The sequence below is a fragment of the Triturus cristatus genome, chromosome 11 (genome assembly GCF_964204655.1).
Source record: "Triturus cristatus chromosome 11, aTriCri1.1, whole genome shotgun sequence".
Lineage (NCBI taxonomy): Eukaryota > Metazoa > Chordata > Amphibia > Caudata > Salamandridae > Triturus > Triturus cristatus.
Window position 1 is genome coordinate 531,763,851 of NC_140594.1, and position 25,587 is coordinate 531,789,437.

The 25,587-nt window shown below is 41.6% G+C and overlaps 1 protein-coding gene across 2 annotated transcripts in view; it reads left to right on the forward strand.

Annotated features, from left to right (window-relative positions):
- Positions 1 to 25,587, forward strand: part of ADD2 (adducin 2) — a 349,565-nt gene that overhangs the window by 121,244 nt on the left and 202,734 nt on the right. For both annotated transcript variants that reach the window (XM_085633439.1, XM_085633440.1), the window contains exon 5: positions 1,967 to 2,047. In XM_085633439.1, coding sequence (XP_085489565.1) covers positions 1,967 to 2,047 — 81 coding nt within the window. The remainder of the gene's footprint in view (positions 1 to 1,966; positions 2,048 to 25,587) is intronic.

Consider the following 25,587-nt stretch of genomic DNA (forward strand, 5'->3'; position numbering starts at 1 on the left):
GTAATGTACTTGATATGCTGGTGTTGATCAATAAAAAGTTTTTTTTTAAAAAATTACATTAGTTACAACAGTCCCCTCTCCTTCCTCACTATGCCTGGGGATTGATCAAAGTGTCATTAAATTATTTTAGTCCTTCCTATAATGCCGAAAACAATTAGTGGACATAGACACCTCAAGTTCACAATCTATTCTGGTCAAGTAGGTCATTCTCCTGGTTGTGTGCTTTCACAGTCTTTGCCCCCTGCTGGAACAATTTGTGGTTTATTAAGGCAGCCAAGATCTGTCCACAGAGCACCATGCTGATGACACTCAACTGTGTTTGAAGATGATGAAAAAGGAAAGAATTGCTCACATATAAACCTGTTTGAAACTCTTCCCATCCATGATGTCGTTCTTCTACCTGAAGACACATTAACACTGAATCTGCCCTCTAGAGCAATGGAGACCACAACAAAAAAATTCAAATACTGGTCAAATACTGATATGCCACTTTAAAATTTCGTACCACCACTTCTGCCTTGTACCAAGGCTGTGGACTTTCACACTGAATTACACATCACCTTCAAGTCCAATGACAACAAAAAAGTCTGAATCAGCCACCCCAAGAGAGTGACATCCCATTTCCCTCCCCATTTAACATCTCTGCATCAGTAATTCTTACAAATTACACAGGCACTATTCCCCCTTCACGGAATGCAATCCTGTAGGCTTCTGCACATCTTATCTCTGGAATCCATGCTGCAATCATTTGGTGCTCACTTTAGACAAGATTCAATTGACAATGGTCAGCCTAGTTTACAAGGAAGTCAACAATACTAACCTGGACAACTTCACACCAATAGCATCACTCTCATAGGGGATTCCCTTACAAGATGTCAAGCTATAGTAGGCTGGGGTGAGCCACAAAATGTCTCAGTTTATATATATGAAGGGATAGTCTTCAATACTCAACTTAAACATGAAGATGAGATCTTACTCCAGATTTTAACTGTGATAATATTTTATGCAGATTTAACTTTCATCAAAGTGTCCAAATTCGAGTATTGTTACAGGGTTATGAAACTGGCGGCTTGAATACGTTAAAGTCTTCATATAAAATAATCACAGGATTCGTACGGTATTTTTAGATATTGCCTACCTGAGCCCTCATACCCAGATGTAATACTCTCGATACTGCCCCTTTAATACCTATGTTCTCCTCTGATGTTGTTTGCCTTGACAACTGTAACAGCCAGTTGGGAATAAAACCTTAAATTAGTGTACAGATAACCAACAAGGGAATGTTTCTAACCTCAGTGTGGGCAGTAAAGAAAGATGGAAATAGCTGCTATTGTTCTACCTGTTCAGAACTGTTGTGAATTGTTATGTTTTACCAGCTTTATATGAATTCTTTTAGCTGTTGGTGAGTACAGCAAATAAAACATTTTCGTGTAATGTTTCCCAAGGTATTGTTGCCATTAAAAAAGTGTTTTTTATATTTGGTTACCACGTGTTTCTTCATTTTATATTTAAAAGCCAAAATAAAAAGTATCTTAGCTGTTTCTTAAAGCTTTTTTTTAATGATTGTATTACTATAATTTCTTGTTTTATTTGGGTAAGAAAAAATTGTTTGGTTCAGAATTTTGTTTCACACCAATTACAGCAACACAAACAGTTTCTCATCTGGGTGTACATTTTGACATACAGTCAGTTTACTTACCTATCTGCATCGATTTTCCAGGGATGATTATTACTTTTCAGAATCCTACCTCAATACCTTATATTCTTAATTACCATTTTTCATTAACAATCTCCAGATAGTTAGAACTGCCTTCCTTGAAGCATTGGTCTGCAATGAAAAGAACATTCATGAGCATCAGTTTATGGATTTACTTTATGTCCCCTGTTTCATTCAATTGTAGATTATTTTAGGCCTATTTTTTCTTACCGAGTTTATACTCTTTGTTCCTTTATTTTATTTTAATAGCTGAGAGTCAGTAAAGAGCAAGAACATTTCTTAATCAGCCCCAGAGGCCTTACATGCAGTGAAGTAGCAGCTTCCTGTTTGGTAAGTAAAATAATAATTTGCCATGCTTGTTGTTTCTCTGAAAACCTTGCAATTATCATCTTACATTTATCCCTTGGTCTCAAAACCATTGGGGCCCATGCACAAAAGTATTAATGAGTACAGGTAGCAGTACAACTGGAGTATTCTAATAGGTACTCTTATGTGCTTTAGTAAATCAGCCTTGAATTGCCTATTTCTCTATTCGTAAAAGTGCAAAGAGCGCACATTGCTTTCTGTTTGTACTAATTATACATGATTGTTCCCTGAATGGTCCCATCATATTCCCATTTTTAGATGCTTTGGGTCAAATTTACAAAGACTAGTGTGACTAGACCCCAGGCTTTCAATAACCTACCAGGGAATAATTTTATGTGCAATATTGTCGTAGACTTCAAAGATTATTCATTCTGATATTATGTATTTTTTTATTTTGAGGTGTTTTGTATATTGTCAGTATAACGTTCTGCACTGAAAACCAATTGTTTTTTAAATTCCCATGCCCAGTGCACCGTTTTCAGCATTGTATGTCCTGTGACCTTGGCTTTAACTCTCTGGATATAGTCATGAGACCCTCACATGGGTTTATTATGAGTGTACAGAGAGTGCTCTGACCATTTTATTCATGCACGGCTTGCCCCAAGCAATTTTATATATTTAAACACATCTGAAGAATTCAACCAGGAATCTCTCACTCTTAGGATAATAGTAGCTTGTTGTCCCCTATGAGAAACAATTGTAATCCTTATATTTTGTGAACTATGGGTAATGGCTAGTATGGTGTTTGCAATCAGCATTGTGTGCATTCAGTAGATTTTGTGTTTGACATACATCATTTGTGTTGATTATCTGTGCTTTCTTTCTGGTTGTCTTACTTTTTACAGAGCAATAATCTCCGGAGTTGTAATAGTATAAATATAAAAAACCTGGATAGACATGCAATTCTTATTGTAATTGTGTAAACCAGTGGCAGCTGGTGACATTTGAAAGTGGTGGGGTGGGTAAATGTTCAGCATGAGGGCCTGGTAGTTAGCTAAGGAGCCGGACTATCATAAGGAGGGTTCGTGGGGATTCTCCCCCCCCCTTTTGAAAAAAGAGTGGGCAAATGGTGCATTTTCAAACAAATATGAGAAAGCAAGGTTAATAAAGCAATTGTGAAAGGGTAAATATCGATATCAATAAAGACATTTCATATGGTGACGTAGGTAGCTGTTTATTCAGTACAACCAAAATCAATTAATCATAATCAAACACCAATAAATCATATTTATATAGCGCTTACTAACCCCGAGTGCTTTTCGGCGAATAGCATGCTACTCAAGAACCCAAAAAGAAATAGAGGTAGATTAGAATAGGGAAGTATGAGTTATTTTGAGCAGTGCACGTGTGAGGTTGTTAGTTGGATTGAATAGGATAATGGCGGGATAGACAAGGTAAGAGTCTAGACAGTGTTATTTGGGAGATCATAGTAGTAGAAGGAGGAGGTTTGGGGTGAGTAAAGGAGAGATTGAGAGTTAATTTGAGCGGTGGGCATGTGACTGTTAGTTGTATTGAAAAGTATAATGGGGGGGTGGGCTTTTGAGGGTGAGGGGTTTATACTGTGCAGACAGACATGAGTGCTGAGGGGTGGCCCTGAATAGAAGTTGGGCCTCCAAAAACGTGAACTCGAAATTAAGAATTGCAGTGCCATTGACATTCCCTTCCTCCTCTTTTTTTTTTTTTTTTTTAACACCCCTTTAGATTGTTACTAGCGTGTATTCCCCCCACTCCTCAATTTGTTGTGGCCATTTTATTTTTGGGTTAAAATAAAAATGGAATGTAATGTGAAATAATTTTATTATCCTGGTTCAAGCTGTGTGCTAACCTATGGAGAATGTATATAGTAAATAGCCAAATAATTGTCTTAATGTTTTTTTATTAGGTCTTAAAAATGAAAACAATTTTATTAAAAAAGAAACAAAGTCTAAAGCAACTACAGCACTGAATACTAAGGGCAAAAAGCATAGTATAACTATATTTGAAACTGGTTAGATGAGGACAAGATTTCATTGCTCGTATAGCACTGAGTCACGTGCATCTCTGAGTGCCGTGCCCAAAAACTGGAGGAAGCTCAGAAGAGTAAAATATATTGAAAAGAGTAATGCAATAAAATCCATATCACACATGGCATTGGTGTGCACAAAATAATTAGACCCTTTGAGCAAGTTCTAGCTGTACTCTGGAGCTTGAATAACAACTGCAAGACTAGAAAGGGCAGGTTGCCAACTTGCTTGTCACCTATCAGACTGGGGAGACGCGCTGCACCCTTGCCCTTTCACAGCCTAGGTGCACAGAGACAGGGTTTGAGGTAGAGGTAGTTTTGGGAACATGTCAGGGACCCAGAGAGTATCAGAGGTCATCAGAGGTCATGAGGGAGGGTGCTGCTGCATGGACAGGTCTGGTACTGCCGGACCGAAATGACACAGCACTTGAGTGAGTGCACCAGGCACACACATGGCCCCGGGATAGAACTATGGCCATGGAAAGGCACAAGCTCAATATATATCTTTGTCTCTTCCCACCAGTGCTCAAGGAGCCTGCCTATTCCCACCACATAAAACTGATTTTATCTCTCTCAAATTAACGTGTTATCATTATGCATTATTCATACTGAACATCTTGAAAATAATTGGCACAGAGTGATTGGCCAGAAGGCACAGGATTCTACTGAATAAACCAAAGAGAATGATAATATCCATGTGCCTAAACCCCAGCCCCCTCTGGGTGACTCACCATTGTGTATCTGTGGCTCCTCATTCAAGCCCCCTCCTGAGCGGCCAAATAGAACCCCTGGTGGGCTCAGGACTATGAAAGCCCTGCAGGAAAGGGTGCACTCAGGGGGCTGTTTAGCGAATATCTGCTTCCAAGATGCCATCCATGTGTTTTCAGTGACCCTAGATGTATTGCCTCAATTTTCAATCATTTCTTTACAGGCTATGACATCACCACTACCCTTCGTATATATACTTATACTAGCTTCAAGACATTTTTCTAATCATCCTGGAGTCTGTTCCAAACCTTGGATGAATCCACTATCCGCAAAATGCTGTTGACTTTGAAACCTTCCAATCACTACAATGACCCTCTGCCATTGAGCCGTTTCCCGGAAGTGAGATCCTTCTTACTAACACTGGACGATGATCGTCAATGCTTCACTTACACAAGGTGCTATCCCGGATTGCCTTAAAGCAGGTCAAGTTACCCCGAAATAAACCAAATGCTGATCCCACGGACCATCTTAACTTTCGCCCAATCACTAACATCCCCACCTTGGCAAAACTCCTGAAGAAATGTGTGCTCGCCCAACTGTGTCATCACATCGACCATTTCCAACTCCAGGACCACTGCCAATCTGGTTTCTGCCCAGGCCATAGCACAGAATCGGCGCTAACGCACATCGTGGATGATGCGCTGAGAATATTGGATCACAATGAGTCGTGCCTATTGATCCTCCTGGACCTTTCGTCAGCATTTGATACTGTGAAACATGATCACCTAATTGACCTTCTGGAACACAGGATGGGGCTGTCTGGGCCTGTATTATACTGGTTGTCTGTGTTCCTTCAGAACAGATCCCAAAGCTTCAAGGTGAACCAATCCGTGTCCCATCCTGAACCGGTCACCTTGGGGGTCCCCTAAGGTTCAGCACTGTCCCCCACGCTCTTTAACCTTTTCATGGAGCCTCTGACAGAAATACTAAAATCTTTCAGCATTCATTATCATATGTATGCGGACGATACCAAACTATACCTGAAGATAGCTTCCCCCAAAGACATTCAGTCCCTCAACTCAGTCCTGAAGGAAACTCAAAGCTGGTTGACACGTAATCATCTGAAGCTAAATGCTCTTAAAACCGAATTCTTACTGATCTCACCCCACAACCAATCCCTCGTCATGGAACAATGGTTGAATCAGCTGACTGCTCTTAACTGTAGCACGCACCTCGTGGACTCGGCATCCCCTCTGTGCGTCATTCTAGACAAAAGCCTGAACATGCAGAAGCACATCAGTCCCCTCACCAAAGGAGCGAACTTCCAACTCAGCTTACTTAGGAAACTCAAACCCTTTCACCCTGCTCATGACCTAAAGGTGGCAGTACAAGCATTAGTGATCTCAAAGCTGGACTATGGTAGCGCAACACTTTGCGGCCTGCCTAGAGTGAGGACGGCTCATCTCAGGGTTACCCTCAATTCCGCTGCTAGGCTCTTAACTGGCACAAAAAAAATACCACCACATCTCTCCGGACTTGCGGGATCTGAGTTGGCTTCCATATGAAGCTCGGATACAGTTAAAAATTGTGTGCATGGCTCACAAAGCCATCCACTTCAAGACCCCGCTGTACCACGCGCAGATACTGGAGCTCTCCTGTGGTTCTAGAGCCTCCAGAAGCACCAGTACCCTTTTGCTAAAACCACACAAATTCAAGAAAAAAAAGACATATAACCGAGCCTTCTCGGGTATGGCTCCAAGGATCTGGAACACCATTCCCCCCGAAGTCAGGGTGAACCCTTCTACCATCTTCTTCAAAAAAGATTGATTGATAAGGAATTTATAATGCGCTACTTAGCCCGGAGGCATCAAGGCGCAACTGATGGAAAACAATCAGCCAGGTCTAAGATACAGAAAGAAAGAGAGCATTAAGCAAGAAGTCAAAGGGCTCTTGATGAAGACATTTCTGCCTTAGCCTGGCCCCCCCATCTGATTCTGGGTCCATAGACTTGACTTTGTCGCTTTGTTTATTCTGTTTTGTTTGCTTATACCCTTAGTGATGCATAATCTGTAAAGTGCTCTGATACCCTTGGTGGTCATGTTCACGCTATATACAACTTTTTAAATAAATAAATAAATAAAATAATCTTGGATAAAATCAGAAGTGCCCCTTTCAAATATGTGCTTACACTACAAATACACAAAAAACCCTGCGAACAAAAAAATGAAATATATTCCCGAAGGATACTGGCAATACGCAGTGGTGATGTATTGACCTCCCTTTGATGAAAACATTTCCTTCGAACATTCCAACTTTGCAAAAGGCATCAACAATGAATCTATTGTAAACTCGCACCCAATTCAACGGTTTCACCATAATATTTAATGTTTTGTTTTTCACCTTCTGGTGAACTGTGCTCACAAAGGGCCTTATGTAGGTAGCTAAATACCGGTCGGTAACGGCCGAAATTCGGTAAATATCCCGTTACCGACCGGTATTTAGGCATTTGAGATGTAGGAGGCATGATTTAAGGATTCGGTAATTTACCGAATCGGTAAGGGACCGGTAAAATACCGAATCGGTAAAATACAGAATCGGTAAATTACCGAATCCTTAAATCATATGTAGGGAGCACTCAAGTGAGTGAATTTCAGTAGTAAGGATTCGGTATTTAACACCAACTACAGGTTGATGTTAAATAACGAATACCTTTCAAAAAGCTAAATTTGGCTGCTTTAACCCCTTCAGCGCGGCGCGGATTCCCCCACGGTGCTGAAGGGTTCGAGCGCGGGCGGGGCCATGACGGAACGGTTCCGTCATGAGCACAGCTCAACCGATGCTCATGACGGAACCGTTCCGTCATGAGCATGGAAGGGGTTAAAAGTGCCATGTGGCAGACATACATGCCCTTAGGGGGCACGAATCAGGGGTGCAATGTGACACCCTGCCACCCATGATTATGCTTCCCCTATTACCGATTCGGTATTTACCGAATCGGTAATAGTAAATGGCTTCCCATTCATTCCTATGGGCCTCCAGGCCCATAGGAATGAATGGGAAGGGATGCATTATTACCGATTCGGTAAATACCGATTCATAAATACCGATATTTACCGAATCGGTAATAATTACCGATTGTTTACCTACATACTATTTACCGATTCATAAATACCGAATCGGTAAAATTTGGTATTTATGAATCGGTAAATAGTAAGTTACCTACATATGGCCCAAAGTGTGCTGTACGCTTTAAATCTAGGAGTATGCCATATTATATGTCTAAATAAATACAACCATTACTTTGCTATCAACATATTGCATATTTTATAAAACGGTGGACTGTTAAACAGGCATTACTTCCCAATAGTAATACCTGCATCGTGCAAAGGCGCTAATCAGCTTTTAGAACTGCTGCAGTCAGTTAAAATTGTGTCCAAGCCTCTTTAGTTGAGCTAGGCCTAGGCTGTTTGCCCAAAGTACCCAAGAGAGTAAAGGAAGCATTTGAGACATAGTATTCTGTCACGGGCTAATTACCCAGCACCATGGTCAGGATGAAACACATGCAGTCTCATCTTGGGTACTGCATATTGCTCCTACAAGTTCAATGATCATGGAAAAAAACGGGCATGGTAAATATCAACTTCTTAAATGCTCCCCATAAAGCCCCTCAACCCTGACCCCCTCCCACCATCGGGTCTTCTTTCTGCTGAAAGCCTTGAAGCTCAGTCAGTACACAGCGTGTAGGAGAGTTCGTTGGAGTAATTCCAGTGCCCATTGTCTTGTTCGTGGGGAAGGGAGGGTTTGGTGAAGGGCAATATAAAAGATTTTGATCCGCACTCATACGCAAAATACAAGTCCATCCAATTTGTTTGTTTTAAGATTGTTCTTTATTCTTTCTTCTAGTAGCCAACGCGTTTCGTCCTGTTAAAGGACTTCTTCAGGGCTACAACATAAATAATAACTGTTGTTAAAAAACTTGTTATAGTAAAAGCTTATTTTTCTCTCTCTTTTTTTTATAAACTTTTTTAAAGTATTTTTTATAAAAGACAGACAGATTGACAAATGCAAATGTATTGATTCAATGCCAATTTTTACATTTTCCAAAATTTCATTAATCTAATTCCCCAGGCACATAGTCCTACAGAACAATATTAACAGAAGTGGTCAATGTGTCAGTACAGAAATTTAGACAGTATGGGAAACTCATAGAGTACTGTCAAAAAATAATTAAAAGAACCATGTTAACACATCACATACTTGATTTCATCTTATTTTTCAATAGAAATAAATGCTCATGCAGCGTGCTTATGTAAAGATAAGAAAGTCCTATATTGCATTCCCTTTGTCCCTAGCTACGGGATAGCCTCATTCATCATTAGGTCTTTTTCTTCATTTAATATTTATATACAGATTCAAATATAATTTCAATACCTCAGCAGTTGATTTCCTTATCAGTGTTTAAATGATTTTCAGTACGTTGGTTCTACCTCGCTTTTCTTTCTAGAGAAATGTATATATTACAGTAATTAAATGGTGTCTGCAGTCATATTATAGACATTCAATTATATATCAATGCATGAGTATTGATATGCATGCACCAAGATCAACATAACTTCCAAATCTCATATTTCCAGTCCTTAAAAAAGTGATCATATTGCGTCAGCCGTAATATCTTTTATAACACATACCAATATCATTGAACTAGTTCCATACCTTGAGACCTGTTCGGTGGTATTATTAAATCCGTGTTGGAATTGGTGATTATCCTATATATCCCATATGTGGGGGGATGTATCCTTTAATAGCTTTTAGGTCATCGCTATTTTCTGGATCTAAAGAGCAAAGGTAAAAATAAAACTCCTTTATATATGTTATATGGACAAAGACTGAGTATGACCATATAAAGGTAGTAACAAGTTGTCTAACTCCAGATCAATATAAGTATATGCAGCAGAATTGGCTGACTTCCCTCAATGGTCCCAACTAATCCGTAAGCGCGTCTATTCATGACTCCATTATTGCTCAATTCAAAAGAGGCACAGAGTTGGTAGACCTCAAAGAGTTGTAATTCTCTAGCAGTGCTTATTAGGATGGGCGCGTTCAACAAGTCATTGACCTCGCTGACCCGATTGATGTTATGTCAATGATAGCCGCCATATTTGACTGCTTTTTACTCGCATTATATCGTACGTTTGACCGTACGTTTGATCATTCTCCGTTCATTTTTATTACAAGTCGACAACCCCAAACATGTATGTACATATCATACTTTAAAATCTCTAGGTACATGGTTCTAAATGCCCAGTAACTATTAATATCGTCATACGCTAGAATTAGCCCACAGATTTATATAATGCATAGTTACAAGGCAAAAGAAGATTTTCACCCTAATCTACCGTAAGCGAAGTTTATTCTGAGCTGTCACTCCATCCTTATTCCGTATATACAAGACGCGTTGTATGGAACACCTGTTTAAAACGCTAAATCTCAGGATTGTACAAGCGCTATACCATACATATCGGGTCCACGGTATCCGCCATCTAAGAAAGGCTAATTCGTATAGATTAAGCCTAGAAGTCTAAATATCTAGTGGTTATCCCCATTACAAAAAGTTAGTTTCTTGCTCTAATACGGTCTAGAGGGAAGTAGCCACATACGTGTATATTAAGCTAATGAGGGCAGTTTTTAATTTTCTACCCGTACGTCTAATGCTGTCTCGAGGGAAATAGCCACATACATATATACTAAACTAATGAGGGCAGTTTTTAATTTTCCTACCGTACGTCTAGTCCTTTGGGAGCCGGTACTCCATCATCATAATGCACGCGCAAGACGAGTGCGGCTAGTCACGGGTTTAAAAAGCTGAAGTTCAGGGTTCACGCATGCGCAAATGTTCATATTTCGTGTGAAATGTATCCGCCATATTGAACGGGTGTCATTTAGTCAATTTCCACTATATTTCAAGATGGTTTATGTTGGAAAGATTGGTTTCCCATCATAATGCAGATAAACGACAGTCTCTAAATACCACTGTCATCTAATATTACTATGTTTGCCACGATTTCATGAGTTATACATCAATTCATTTTGACGATGTAAAACCGTATTATCCAATACGTACCATAATGAACGGCGAGTGGATAAACGGGACTGCCATCTCTCGACAGTCATTTCCAATCTAACAGGTCAATTTCTAATATATATACAGCACACAATGCCATGTATAAATCGATACTCAGAATACAAATAATAGGTTAGACTGCGAAGGTATAACATTCAGTGAAACAATCCCTAATATTCCGGGACCCAAGTTTATGGCAAAGGGCATATCATGATCTCTTTACATATATTTTTTTAGAGAAATATAGTCATACTGATATCGCATGGACCATTAACCATTTTTAATCCATTTCACTTGTAATACCGTATGCTTACAAATTCAATCAGGGTTGAATTTCTCTATGTCGTTTTGAATTATATGTATTGCCCTAGCATCAGGACATATTTTATGACATATCCCCGCATTTCAGTTGGTATTGTGAAAACATATCCAGAGATGTTTTTAGCCATCTACATTCTTATGGCAAAGCATCATATTACCAGAGTCATGTTGTATGCCTACAGAAAATAGTGCATTTCAGAATTAACATTCATATTACCAGAATCATGTTGCATGCCTACAGAAAATAATGCATTTCTGAATTAACATTCAGTCCCTGATGCATAGTCCTCAGGACACAGATCCATTTTGCCTCTTTCTGTCTGAGGAGAAGTTCCCTATTCCCTCCTCTTTCACCTGCAATCACATGCTCTATTGCATGAAACCAAACGTTTTTATTTTCTGGATGGTCATTTTTAATGTGCATTGCAACTGGGTATCTTTCATCCATGTTCTTTATTGCACGCAGGTGTTCTTGTACCCTTACCTTCAGGCAACGTATGCTACTTCCCACATAGATCTTGCCACAGGCACAGCCTAGAATGTAAATGGCGTAGGTCGTGTTACAATTAATAAATGACATGATTTTGTATGTTTTATTTGTGTTATATGAAAATTCACTGGTTCTATTCTTACCTACTTTGCAAGCTGAACAGTTGCCGCACACAAAAAAGCCATTTGGTTTACTAGGTAACCATGTGACCAGAGTCTTGTCTGTATCCTTTGCTTTTACATAACTGGGACAAAGCTTCCGTTTCATGGTGAAACCTTTTCGATAGACAACCTTCGGTTTGCTTGATACAATATTAGAGAGACTTGTATCCAGATTTAGCAAAGACCAGTTCTTTCTCAATACATTGTAAACATGGTTGCTATGTTGATTGTACTGTGTAATAAATAGTACATCCTTCTCTAATTCCATGCCTTTCTTTTTACCATCTCCTTTGTGTTCATTGCTCTTTAATGTTTGTTTTCTGTCAAGCTTTTTGACTTTTCTCTCTGCTTTTTCTAAGCATTCATGATCATAACCCCGAGCTGTGAAGTTCGATTTAATATTATACACAGTACGTTCAAACTCGGTTTCTTCACTACAGTTTCTACGGGCTCGAACCATCTCACCATAGGGTATAGCAGTGATGGTATTACGTGGATGGAAGCTCGAGGCATGAAGCACACTATTGCATGCTGTCGGTTTCTTAAAAATCTTACTCTCGATTTTCCCACGTTTAATATACAAGTTGAGGTCAAGAAAGTCAATGCACCGTTCACTGTAATCTATAGTAAGCTTGACATTAAATCTATTGTTGTTGAGATAGGCATGGTATTCTTTCAAGCTTTCAACACTTCCATTCCAAATCATCAAAATGTCGTCGATGTAACGACCATAAAAGATGATTTTATCCAACCAGGCATGGGCCCCTCTACCAAAGGTCTGCTCCACCTCATACAAACCCATGAAAAGGTTCGCATAAGATGGAGCAAACCTCGAACCCATCGCTGTACCTTGTTTCTGCAGAAACCATGTTCCATCATGCAGAAAGACATTGTTTGTGAGTATCAATTCTGCCATCTTTATTAGCATTTGGGTATGATCTAAGTGACTAGCACTTCTTCTGTGCAGAAAAAATCTTAGGGCTTCCAGCCCATTTTTCAACTGCATGCAAGTATAAAGACTTTCAACGTCCATAGTGACAAATAACAAATCATCACTGTCCCAGCTAAAGTCTTCTAGTTTGTCCAAAACATCACCACTATCTCTCAAGTAGGATGGCAGATTTTTTACATGTGGCTGTAGGAACCCATCCAAGTATTCCGATAGATGTTCTGTTGGGCTCCCATTACCAGAGATAATCGGCCTCCCAGGAGGGTTTATAAGTGTCTTATGAATTTTCGGGAGTGAGTAGATGCATGGAAACCTTGAGTTGTTTGGTTTTAAATACTCATACTCCCTATCCGATAGAAGGCATATCTCATGCCATTCCCTTAAGTGTATATTTATGTCATTCTCAATTTCCGGAATTGGATTGCCCCTCAATTTCTCATAGCAAACCTCGCAAATTGTTTAATTGCCTTAAGAGTTCGCCCAGATAATCCTCTTTATTTAAAACTACAACGTTACCCCCTTTGTCTGCCTCACGTATGACAATATTATCATCATTACGGAGATCAGACAGAGTCTCTTTTTCTTTTTTAGAGAGATTGGGGGGACAGGTATATAATTTGTTGTTTAAAAACTTGTCTTCCAAAGAATAAAGATCAGCCGTGACCTTTTCATAGAATTTATCTATTGCTGAGTTATTGCCTGATGGAGGAATAAATTTAGATGTGGGTCTTAAACCACTATCTAATGAGAAATCTTCCTCAATATTCAAGTCATCTGCCGTCACTCTGATATCATCCGGCATATTCTCATCCTCCAAAGTCAACAATGTGTGAATCATATTGACCTCTTTAATGGAAAGCAAAGACACTGCATTTGTATCAGAAACATTAGGCATTACACTTCGGTTCATATGTCTGTCTTGAAAGAATTGTTTTAATTTAACTTTCCGGACAAATTTGAACAAATCAATGTGAGCATTCGTAAAATCACATTTTTCAGACATGCAGAAATTCAAACCTTTCATTAGCACATTTTCTTCCATCAAAGACAAGTTTCGTTTAGACAAGTTAACAATTTTCAAATTATTGCTGTCATCATCATTTGCTGTTTGAGGAATATCATTGCCTATTAAATGGGCTATCTCCTGTTCTGATTGTATTTCGTTTGCTGTCTGGTTTGGACGCCTGCTTTTATGTTTCCGTCCACCCCTCCTGGTTCTCCTCTTCCCATGGGTTTCTTTTTGTTGCCCAGTCGATATCTCTGAACTTCCCTTAAAAAAACGGAAGTCTGATGTTCTGGAATATCTACTCCTGTGGCTCCACTGCGATCACTCTCAATTGAGGAGAGAGAGATATCACTTGATGTAACACTGTGATCTCTAGATCTATTTAAGTTGGTATTATCTTGTCTGCTAGGAATCTCATCGTATTTCCTTGCAAAGGTGAATATCCTCCCCTTTGAGTAATCACCTTCATCTCTAATAATTTTTTTCTGTTTCTTATCCCTCAAATAGGTTTGATAACTGGCCAGCTCATTTTTCAAAATGTCATAGTTTTTCTTTGTCGCATCATCCAGTTTCAGATCTTTAATCTCTCTCTCTAGTTTGTCAATTTCTTCCCTTAGTTTAGCTACTTTTCTTTCTGCATTTTTGACTAGTAATTCCATCATCTTATAGGATGCATCATACAGTCCCTCCTCCCAATCCTTCAATAAGTCAGCATCAAGGTCTTCAAAGTTGGGGAAAATTAATATACGTAGCCCCCTCGGGATTCTCCTGTTCTCCAGGTACTTGCGCATGGTGTTCCCATCCCACCATTTGCTAAGTTCCTGTTTCCTGTTGGTGAAGGGCAATGTTTGGAATTTTCAGGGGGGGGGGGAATAAAAAAAATCTAATTGCATTTAAAAAAAATTCATAAGCAGCAAACATACACCTGGGATTACTGTTAGAGTTCTAAAAAATTCACAGAGGTGCACATTTTTTTAAATGTTGAAGTGGTTTCAGTGAACAATAATGGTTAAAATAAACAAAGCATCTGCAATATAATGTCATACTTTGAAAAGCATTATTCTTCTGTGAGAGACACATTTGATTCACAGTACAAGCAATGTTTTGACTGAAGTAAAGTAGCTGATAGCAGAGTTCAGTCTTTTGCAAATGCTGCACACTGGGGCACACCAATGATCATTCCAAAAAATGCCAGTCTGTCAGTGGAGAGACAAAAGGCTGCTATTTCTGGAATGTTGATGATTATGCTGTTACAGAGGGAAGTAGATTTCAAATACACAATAGGGAATTATTATGGCTCTATCACAGACTTTTACACCAGCACAAAATGAAGGGCTGGGTATATTATACTGTAGGAGAGTAGGATCAGCTTCACATGTTTACCCCCACTTTTTGCTGGTGGTTTACTGTTTTTCGACTTTAGTCTGGCTGGGACCCTGCTATTCAGGGCCCCAGCCTAGCTGCTTCCTCTCTAAATTGTTTGCATGTACTTTAGTTATACTCCAGATTGGATTCTGGGGTACCCTTGTGAGTCCCTAGTATATGGTATACTATGTACCCAGGGCATAGGTACCCCAGAGGCCTACCAGGGGCTGAAGCATGTATTGTGCCACCCCTGGAAAGCCCTTCAAAATGACACCACAGGTCTGCCACTGCAGCCTGGGTAAGGTGGTGTGTACACCCCTTACTGAGGTATAGGTTCACTATACCTCACCTAACACTGCACATAGTAACCTATCAGTCACCCCTATGGCAGGCCTTATCAATCCTGAAGGCAGGGTGCTTGGTTATATGTGAGAGGGTGCCCAGGCATGAGCTGAGCCCCTCTGCAGCCTTCGGATTCTCTTCCCCGGGGTTGTCAGTGATGCAGCCTGACCATATACTCTTAAGTGCATTATATCTTAAACGATTAATGCTAACTTTAGACTGGCTGCACGGAAACATGTCGTGTTTGGTGTCAAACACCTTGGAAACATACCCTCACATCAATTCCTGATGTGAGAATATGATTGCACCCTTCTAGAGGGAGAGACATGGCAGTACTGGTATACCCGGTAGAAACTTAATAGAGCCCTGGCATCACAAAATGGATGCTGCAGCCACAGACACAGGTCTGGCCTCCTGCTGCTGACCGAAACTCTGGCCGGGGAGGCCTGGACAATAGGTTTCCTGTCACAGGGAGGTGTAACCACCTCCCAGGCAGGATGATGTGTATTGGGGCTGGGTGGGAGCACTCTCAGAGTGCTTTGAAGTCCTGCACTGGGGGCACATTTGGTGTCTCTGTGCATAGTCCAGCTCAAACTGGTTCAGGGGCTTCCAGCCCCTGCTCTGGCGCGAAACTGGACAAAGGAAATGGGTGTAGCCACCCCTCTTTCCAAACCCTCCCATAGGTGGGTCCCCAGAACTAGTCCAACCCCTTCCTTAGGTATAAGTAAGGAACCTCTGTAACCAGAACTTTAGATATCCCTGGACAAAACTCTGAAGCTGAATCCTGGAACTTCAACGCTCTACTAATGACTAGAGGACTGAAGAAATCTCCCTTGGGGTCAAGGAGTGACTCCCCTGCTTGGCAGGCACCAACGAAGCATTTTGCCAGTCTGCATCTCTGAAGCTCCCGCCGGACTCCAACGTATTTGCAGCTCAGAAAGAGGATTTCCAGACATCTCGCAGGCCGACCCAAGTCCTCAGCAAAGCTGAGGCCTGCAGCCCTCGTGAGTAGCGTGGAACCGGAACTCCTGGTCACCGTGCACTTTTGCAAGTGCTTTGATGTCTCGACATCTCTTGAAGTCGTGCTTGGGGTTACTTGTAGCACCAACCTCGAGCAGAGAATCCACTGAAGATTGTCGACCTATTCACCCACCATTTTGTGTCTCCTTTCGAGGCTCCTTCGCGATCCCTGGTCCGTCGACTGGTGGATCCCTGAGAAGGCAACTTTGATTTTCCTTGGGCTTCCCTGATTGCTCCAGACGTGCCCTGACTCCCTACCAAGTGGTGAGTCCCTCAGACCTTGCTGGTCTTTACCGAAGCATCTTTCTCCTTTCTGCGTGGGTTGCTGTTGCCAAGGCTTGTTGTATCCAATCCGGGCACTGATGCTGCAGCACTCCACATCCTTTGTGGGACGGCTCGAATCCAGCTCCTGGTTGTCCTCGACAGCTCCTGGTCCTCGTGGCTGAAGAGTCAAGCTTCACCTTCTTCACCTTAAACACCCGACTTCGGTGGGCATTCGCCTATCGTCCTCCTGGTCACTGGCTAGTGACTCAGACTCTGTCCCCTCTGCTTTCAGGTTCTTTTCTTGTCTTCGATCCAGGCTTGGATCTCTTTGGACACTTCTCATCTTCCCGGCAGCAGCACTTCTTTGCCAGCTCCCATTGAAAACGACGACGCGACCCGACACCATTTGACACATATGCACCTGGCTTCCCTGGGTGAGGTAACACGAGTACTCCAGTGCTCTCGTGGGTGTTGACCATAGAAATTCCTAAGTCCCAAAGGGTTTGGTCCTGACTCATTTCTAAGTGTCCCTAATCTTTAAAAATCTAACCGTGACTTTCCCCATAGAAGCTAACAGGAGCTCGCGGCTGTGTTCTCACACTGCACGCGGCCCCCGTGGATCCCCTGTGTCACTACCTTGGGTGGTTCCTTGGGGTCCCACCGATTCTTAAGGCTCTAGGCCTTGTGTCTAGTTAAGTCGTGGTTCTTATACCACTATTTTAGTATATGGTTTGGCACGCCCCTAGGTAGTGACGTGTATTTGTGCTATTTTACTGTACTATTTGAAGTTTAACTTATGTGTTTTGACCTCTAGTCTCATAAAGAGACTAGGAGGGTGTGTTTAGAAATAAATACATATATTTTTTATATATACCTGGTGTGGTTGTCTTTCATTTAGCCATTCAAGAGATTATAGACTGGTAAAACAAGCTGCTTTACATTCCTTCAAGACTTAGCCTGAAGGCTGCTCTCCATAGCTACCACTAGGATAGCTTTTAATAAAGGTTGTCTTTAACCTATCATCAATAAGGGGTTGTTTGGACTGGTACAGGCTGCCCACTATAACTAGTGGACAGCATATACCAGGCCAACTTCTCACATATATCCATTCGCAAGCCAGGAATGGGCAATTTCCACACCATCTGATTTGTAAATGGAAATTCAGTTTTGCAATACAGCTTTTGCACTCACCTTTCACATCGCAAATTGTCCATTCAAGGAGAAAACGCACATCAATCTGCCTAATGAAAAACAATTACACGGGTCAAAATTTGCACCTCCATGTGATTGGCTGCAAATTCAGGAATGGAGGCCTGCATGAGTCAGCAGGTCTCTGTCCTTGTATTCTTTTTCCCAACTTTTTATTCAAAGCAGCACATATCCATTAAAGGGTTGTTTCCCATTTGGGTAGCATTGGGTGAAAAGTAGGCCTGGGCTAAAATTCTGTTCCGCTCGCGGAAATTGCGATAATTTGACATTTTCGCGTTCCGCGGCGAGCGCGAAAATGTCAAAATTTCCGCAATCTGCATTTTACCGGAAATTTTTTGCTTGCTCGCGCTGTAAAATAATACATTCTCGCGTTCGCGCGATCGCCTTACCTGAATCCCCGCGTTCGCCGACAAGTTTTCCCGATCCGGTCGCGTTCTCCACGAGATGTTGGATTGTTGGTAGCCATTTGGGCTGTCTCGCGACAGTTCGCGCCCACAATAACGTCATTCGTCGCGCGATCACGTCTTTCTTCTCGCGATCATGCACCGCGAGACAAGTGAAAACAAGATGGCCGCGCCCGCGAGCAACCGCATGGGTAAGTTGGCGAGCCGCGACCACGCAGAAAATACCGCTAATGGGCGGGGAAAAAACTTCCGCATCTTCGCGATATTTCCGCGTGTTTGCGGAGATTTTTAACATTTTCGCGATAATTTGCGAAAGGGAATTTCACAAATTCCTCCCACCCCTAGTGAAAAGGCAGTGGTCCACCGCCTGCTCCCTTTGAGGCCACTGAGCCAATCCCCTTACAGAAAGATGTCCCACGGTGATATCTTCCTAGATACGAATCAATCACCCCCCCAATTTAGGGGTAGGGAACTGACAAATGGTTTGGGACCACAATCGCAGTCACAAACCATTGATGCTTCGCATTCTGAATTTCAAATAGGAGGAGGACACTCCATTTTTGCATTCTCATGTTTGTGATTAAGAAAGCATTGCAAAAGTCCTTTTATGAGTCTTCCTATATATAAAAGGGCTTTTGTGCATTGTTAAAAGCCCTAATGCTCTCACAGTCCTCTGTGCCCTCAAAAGGGCTTTGCACATCTGGCCCCTAACTGTTTTGTAACACTGTTCACCGAGCCCTATTTTGTAGGTTGAAAATTCAACATTTCATTAACTTAACTGGATAGAAACTGACCTATAATAATGCACATGTCTGTCAAAGAGATAGGTCTGGTAAAAATCCTGAGAGCAATTAAAGTGAGGCTGTTCAGTTGTATTGGCTAAAAGAAATTTCCAGGTAACAAAACTCAGAAAAAGCTAAGTTCGAGGGAATAGGCTTGGCTGCTACTGCAGCCAAAACCTTGTGCACTTTTTTTTTCAGCAGAATTACTGCCTGTCACAATTGGGTCCTCTGTTGTAAGACCTGGGACTTCCGGAGGCTGGAACACTAGCCCACTCAGAATCAGGCAGTACACAATTTCATGCACTAATCTGCTCTGCCTGACTCATAATCAGGGCCATATAAATAATTGGAAAACATCTAGATGGATGTACCATTAGCAGTAAAAAAATATGATTTACAGTTGTGGTTATATAAGAGGTAATATTCATCTAACCTTGTATTCATAATAATGAATAGAATGGGGCGTCATTTGTTCGTTATTTCATGTATTAGAAACAGCTTCCACGATACACCCAAAATAAACAGTAGTATCAATAAACCTACAAAAAGCTTTTAACAGTATTAGTTGAAGACAAATGTTTTTGGTACAATTTGGTTTTGGACAAACCATTTGGAAATAAAAGTCCCTGCTATACATAGCTCCAACCACCAGGGTAAGAATTGGTATTCTAATATTAGACCCATGCCAGGTACCAATGAGCAGGAGAGAAGCATGTCCATTGTCACAGTGGATGTTTGCCCTGTTAATGGAAGCGTTAGAAGCCAGCACACGATGAAAGAACCCAAACTGAGTATACAACTTAATGGGGCGAACCACATAATATTGTTGCATGCTGATTACAGTTTTGTTGTTAAGAGACATAGAGAGTAGGCTAACTTCATCTATATGCAAAAGAAACAATTGATGGACCGAATGCTGAACAATGCAAACATTCACCCCCAGTCACAAGGATCTGGGTTTATTCAATCATTATTTTGCTCACCACACACCATCCCAACTTGGACCCAGCCATATGCATATCAGTCTTGACCCTGTTCCTTATGGGAACAGTCCAGCCCGAACTGCCAAGCCAGGTCCTCCCTGGACCGGAAACAAGCATCCTGGAACCGGTTTCAGGGCATCACCCTTCTTTAGCCAGGCTAGCTTGAATCCAGTTGTGTAGTGAGCACGGGACCCACATCTGGGCATACCCTTCCCACTTAGGGCAACATATGCAAAAGAAACAATTGATGGACAGAATAATGAACAATGCAAACATTCACCCCCAGTCACAAGGAGCTGGGTTTAATCCATCATTCTTTTGCTCAACACACCGCCCCAGTTTCGGCCCAGCCATATGCAAATCAGTCTTGACCCTGTTCCTTGTGGGAACAGTCCAGCCCGAACTGCAAAGCCAGGTCCTCCCTGGACCGGAAACAAGCATCCTGGGACCAGTTCAGGGTACCACTCCTCATCAGCCAGGCTAGCTTGAATCCAGTGGCACATATATATATATATGATTTGCATATGGCTGGCTCAAAACTGAGCAGGCATAGCGATTAAAAGAACATATCTGTGACTGGGGGTGAGTGGTTGAAAAGTTTCAGCACTCGGTCCATCATCTTGTTGTATTTGCTATGTTTTAAAGTGCATCAGATGATAAACTGTAGAGCGTAAATATGTAGACTTCCCAAAAAGATTTGCAAACTGTACATGAGCTGTACATTTTTTTTGTTTGTTTTCTCCAACTATTAGGTGTATTAATAATAAGGTGGATAGTTTTTTCTCCGTGATTCATGCTTGCATAGGAGCTATTGTGATTTGTACTCACAATTGTTGTCTCACTGAAGGTTCTTCTTTGCTAAAGCTAGGGACACATGACTCGAATCGCAAAGTCTACATTTCCAAGTTAGAACTATACTTCCAGTTCTGTTCTGAGTAGATTTCTGACTTTTGGGAGATTGACAGAAATTCCTAGGAGGCAAACGTAAAAACCAATATCAGTAAGACTTGCACATATATATTTTCTTTACTGATTCCCACCCAGCAAATACAATTACATCTACCCTTACCGTTTGTTTTGGAAATGACTGCGCAGAGGTACCCCCAAACCTATGAGTTCTTGGATGTTCCAGGCATTTTGCATGGTCCCTGTCAAACCATATTTCAAGGTTCCAAAGCAAATCAGGAGCAGCTGGGTAATTATTGTAACAAGTATTACCTGCTGTTTCTTGAACCTCAGGAATAAAATACTACTGCAAACTCACAGAATTACTAAGACCCTCCTATTTAGGCTTCACCTGTCAGGGAGTAGTAAGGGCGATGAATTAAGGCTTACTTCTGGGGGATGATTTAGGTGTCGAGACTCTGGTACGAACAACGCCCAATGACACACACACAATACTGTGAACGAACATCCAGGCAGTGTTATCACTTTATTTATTTGACTTGAATGTTCAATGATATCCAAATAAAGGAATTCTCTAATTTTTCTGGCTTTGTTTGCACAATCTAACCCTCTAAGTGCATGGCAAACCCTGGTGTTCTCAGTAATCACAGAACGCCCTAATCCTGGTGTCTGTTCTCTGTCAGACAGTCAGAAATTTCAGTTCAAAAACCTTTATTTCGGATGTCAGAGACCATAAAAGTATGTATACAATACAGTAAATATCTTAACAAGTTAAAATTGATAAAAAAGATCCTTCCAGCATACAAAAATACATGTGCATCATCTTTAAATCCCAGGCCAACAATCTGCTGTAACATCTGCGCAAGGTCAATACCCTCAGAAAGTGCATGTGCATTGATAGGGAAATAACATTGAAAGGAAAACAGAACATAAGTCCAAAAAGTCTAGCTAGTACTGAGGGGCCGATGTTTCTTTTTTTATTTTATTTTTTTTTAACTGTTAGGGGGTAAAATATGTTTAAGCATTTGCATCTAGTGTAGCTTTTTTTTTTAAAGATCCAGCGCCTACGCCACATTGAATTTAAAAAGCGAGAAACAGCAAAAACAATGGGCTTAGTGGTGCCAAACTTCAAAACTCTAAATGCATCCTGGCAGTGCCCAAACCCTAGGTTCCTGCACAATTGTGTGAGCCAGGGCTGTCTTGCAAGTTTGTAGTCTGGACAAAAAAATATAACAAGAAGCTCTGTCTCCTCCTGGTAGTTACAAGCTGGGCACCTAAACGGGGCAGTTTCAGACCATTTATAAGTAAAAGCACGGATTGAAGGATACCAAATCTGAACTAAACATATAGTTTGCTCGCTGAAAAAGGTAAAATGTCATCCAGGAAGGGCTCAAATTTGTAATTGCCTTTTATTAGGAGGAATTCGGCTGTCCGATGACCTATAACCGAGTTCCCCTGGATGACTGCCAATTTATGCATTCAATAGGATTTCACCAAGTCAGCGCGTGAGATTATAGAGCATGCTTCCTCGGAGTTACTCCAAAGACTTGATTTCTACCACACACTTCCCTTATGTATGCCAACCAAGGGATTTCTCCACCCCCGTAAAACTCAGTAACTCTTTTGTTTCTGACCGATATTCTGTCAGTTCCGGGGTCACCCGCAGTCTGTGCCAGAAGGTTAAGGGTCTTAGACCAATCTCATCTCCAATTGGTCTGATACCTAAGTCTAGCCTCAGTGGGATTAAAGGGATGCTAGAAGGAAGACCCAGGATATGTCTCAGGAAGCTGTTCTCAACTTTACTCACTTGACTACAGGAGCAATGACCCCAGAGTTCAGCCCCGTACATTGTTGCCCCCCTGGCTTGCGCCTTGTAAATCTCTACAATAGGCCCAGCAGGTTTAGAGGAGGAATTTCTAAGTAATTTTGCAATTCCTCCGGATGTCTGAGCTAACGTAAGCTTAGCTTTAGCAATTTGTGGCCCCCACTCCATATTTTCGGTCAGAGTGACACCCAAATAATCAAATACGGAGACCCTTTCCAACACAATGCCATCTAAACTGGGATTAGATTGCGTTGTCTTGGCTGGGTTAAAGACCATAAATTTGGTCTTCGAAGTATTTATCTTCAGCCCCCTTTTATTACAAAAGATGACAAAGCTGTCCAGAACCCTCTGCATCCCCATCGGCGACTTGGACATTAAGAGGGTGTCATCTGCGAACATCAATGCCGGGACCTTTGAGTTTGCTAACTTTGGGGCATCATTATCCTTAACCTCAATAAGTTGGGCAATCAGAGCGTTGACAAAGAGGCAGAACAGGGTAGGTGCGAGCACGCACCCGTGCCTCACTCCTCTGTCAACTGGGAATCGTGAGGTTAGTTCTTCCCCTTTCCCACATCTTACTTGGGCAAAGTTAGCTTCATGCAGCCTCATAAGAAAGATTAAGAGGTAGGAGGGGATCCCCATATCTCTAAGTACCCCCCATAATTTACCTTTGGGCACCAGATCAAAAACAGTCTTCAGGTCCACAAAGATTATATAGAGGCTGCCACCCTCCATTCTCACAGTCTTCCAAAATATAAGTTAAAGTCTATCTATTTGGTCGACTGTGGAGATGTTCTTCCTGAAACCGGCTTGATATGGGCTCAGAATTTCATTGTCTTCCACCCAGCCCTGAAGGTGGTCAAGGAGTATCCGTGCAAACAATTTTTGCGTAACATCGATCAAGCTGATCGGTCTATAGTTTGTAGGGAGAAGTGGGGAGCCCTTTTTAAAAACTGGGACAATTTCTGCCCCCGCCAGGTTTCAGGGATTGGCATACCTTTTATTATGGTGTTAAATAATACCCATATGTAAGGGGCCTAAATTGTTGGTTCTTCCTGATAGAGATCCCCAGGGAGCTTGTCTGGACCCGGTGCTTTACCGGCGGTTGGTTTCTTTATTGAATTTGAGACTTCAAGAAGGGTGATCTCAGCACCTTCTTCATGAATGGTCCTTGATAAGATAGTAGTTGTCTTGTCTGCCGAGCCAACATCGGCATACATGGCCCTTGGGGAGATTATGGGTGTCTCATTGTGGGAGGCAAGTACTGCCTTCATACAATATAATGCCTGGAAATGATCTACCCACTTTTCTGCTGCTATATTCGTCTCTATGGCTGAGTTGCCTTCCCTACTGCCTGTTCTAACTATAGCCCAGAATTACTTAATGTCTTTGTTCTTTAGGGCAGCTTTTATGTCGTCCCATTTGTTTAATTCCAGGACGACTTTGCTAAACAAATGACCTCTTTATACAGCACCGCTTACATTTAATCAATAACTTATCTTTGACTTTAATGGCTGCCTAGAGGGCCCGTTTCGCCTTTCGGCAATTATCATTAAACCATGAAAGAATGACCTGTTTTTTCGCCTTAGGGTGCATTTTTGGATAAAATATATTGACCAGTTTGGCAGCCAGGGTTGTATGTATTTCTACAACTTTATTGATATAAGCTGGATTGCCTACTGCAACAGCATCGCCACTGATTTCTATAAGGACTGGAGCTACAATTGCATAGAGTGCACTCTACTTGTCAGATGATTGCTTTATTAACCCCCATTTAATTTTCTCCTATTATTGGAGAGAATTAATCTATTTTCGGGGTCGGGCCTGTTACTCATGGCAATACCCAGATACGGCACCTTTAGTGTCAGTGCCAGGGCATTATGGTCACTATCATGTCGCGAGACCACGGCGAAATCGAGAACCCTAGGCCATAATCTTGTCTCAACAAGAATGTAATCTAGGAGAGAAGTACGGCCAATTCTATTAAATGTTACTTTCCCTGGTATATCCGATAGTGTACGGCCATTACAGGCTCTCAGGGAATGAGTCAGAGTGATTGCATTGATTTGGAGTGCCAGTGGGGACCAGGCCTTAATTGGGGAAATTTGCGGATTGGGGATTGACCATTGGGAATCCTCCTTGCCAGAGATTTTTTTTTTGAAACTTTATTTAAGTTTTTATTGGGAAAGGTACATACTTAGATCACATTCATAGACAAGAGGCATTGGTTATTTGACAAAGAAATCTGTTGCCAACATTTTCTATACATAGACACATCGCTACACAACAGTTTGTGGATCATCTCTGTTCGTTTTCCGACACTTCTGAACGTGAATGTAGCATTATAAAGTATTTGAGGGGGGGCTGCACTTTTGTATCGTGTGTTTTTGTGGAGAGAGCCATCTCCAGATGGGCGGGGAGTCTACTGCGACCCGATCTACGTGGGCCATCCTGGGTACCAACAGCCGGGTGCGCCAGTAAATATGCCCTAAGCGGGTCCCATATATCCCGCGGACGTGAAGCAGTTGGGAGTAACTCCGCATATATACATGTCTGATCTTGCCACAAAATCATATCTTTGAGCCAGTTCTTAAATGTAGGTACCCTCCCTCTACCCCATCGACTGTCCACCAGCCGTTTTGCCAA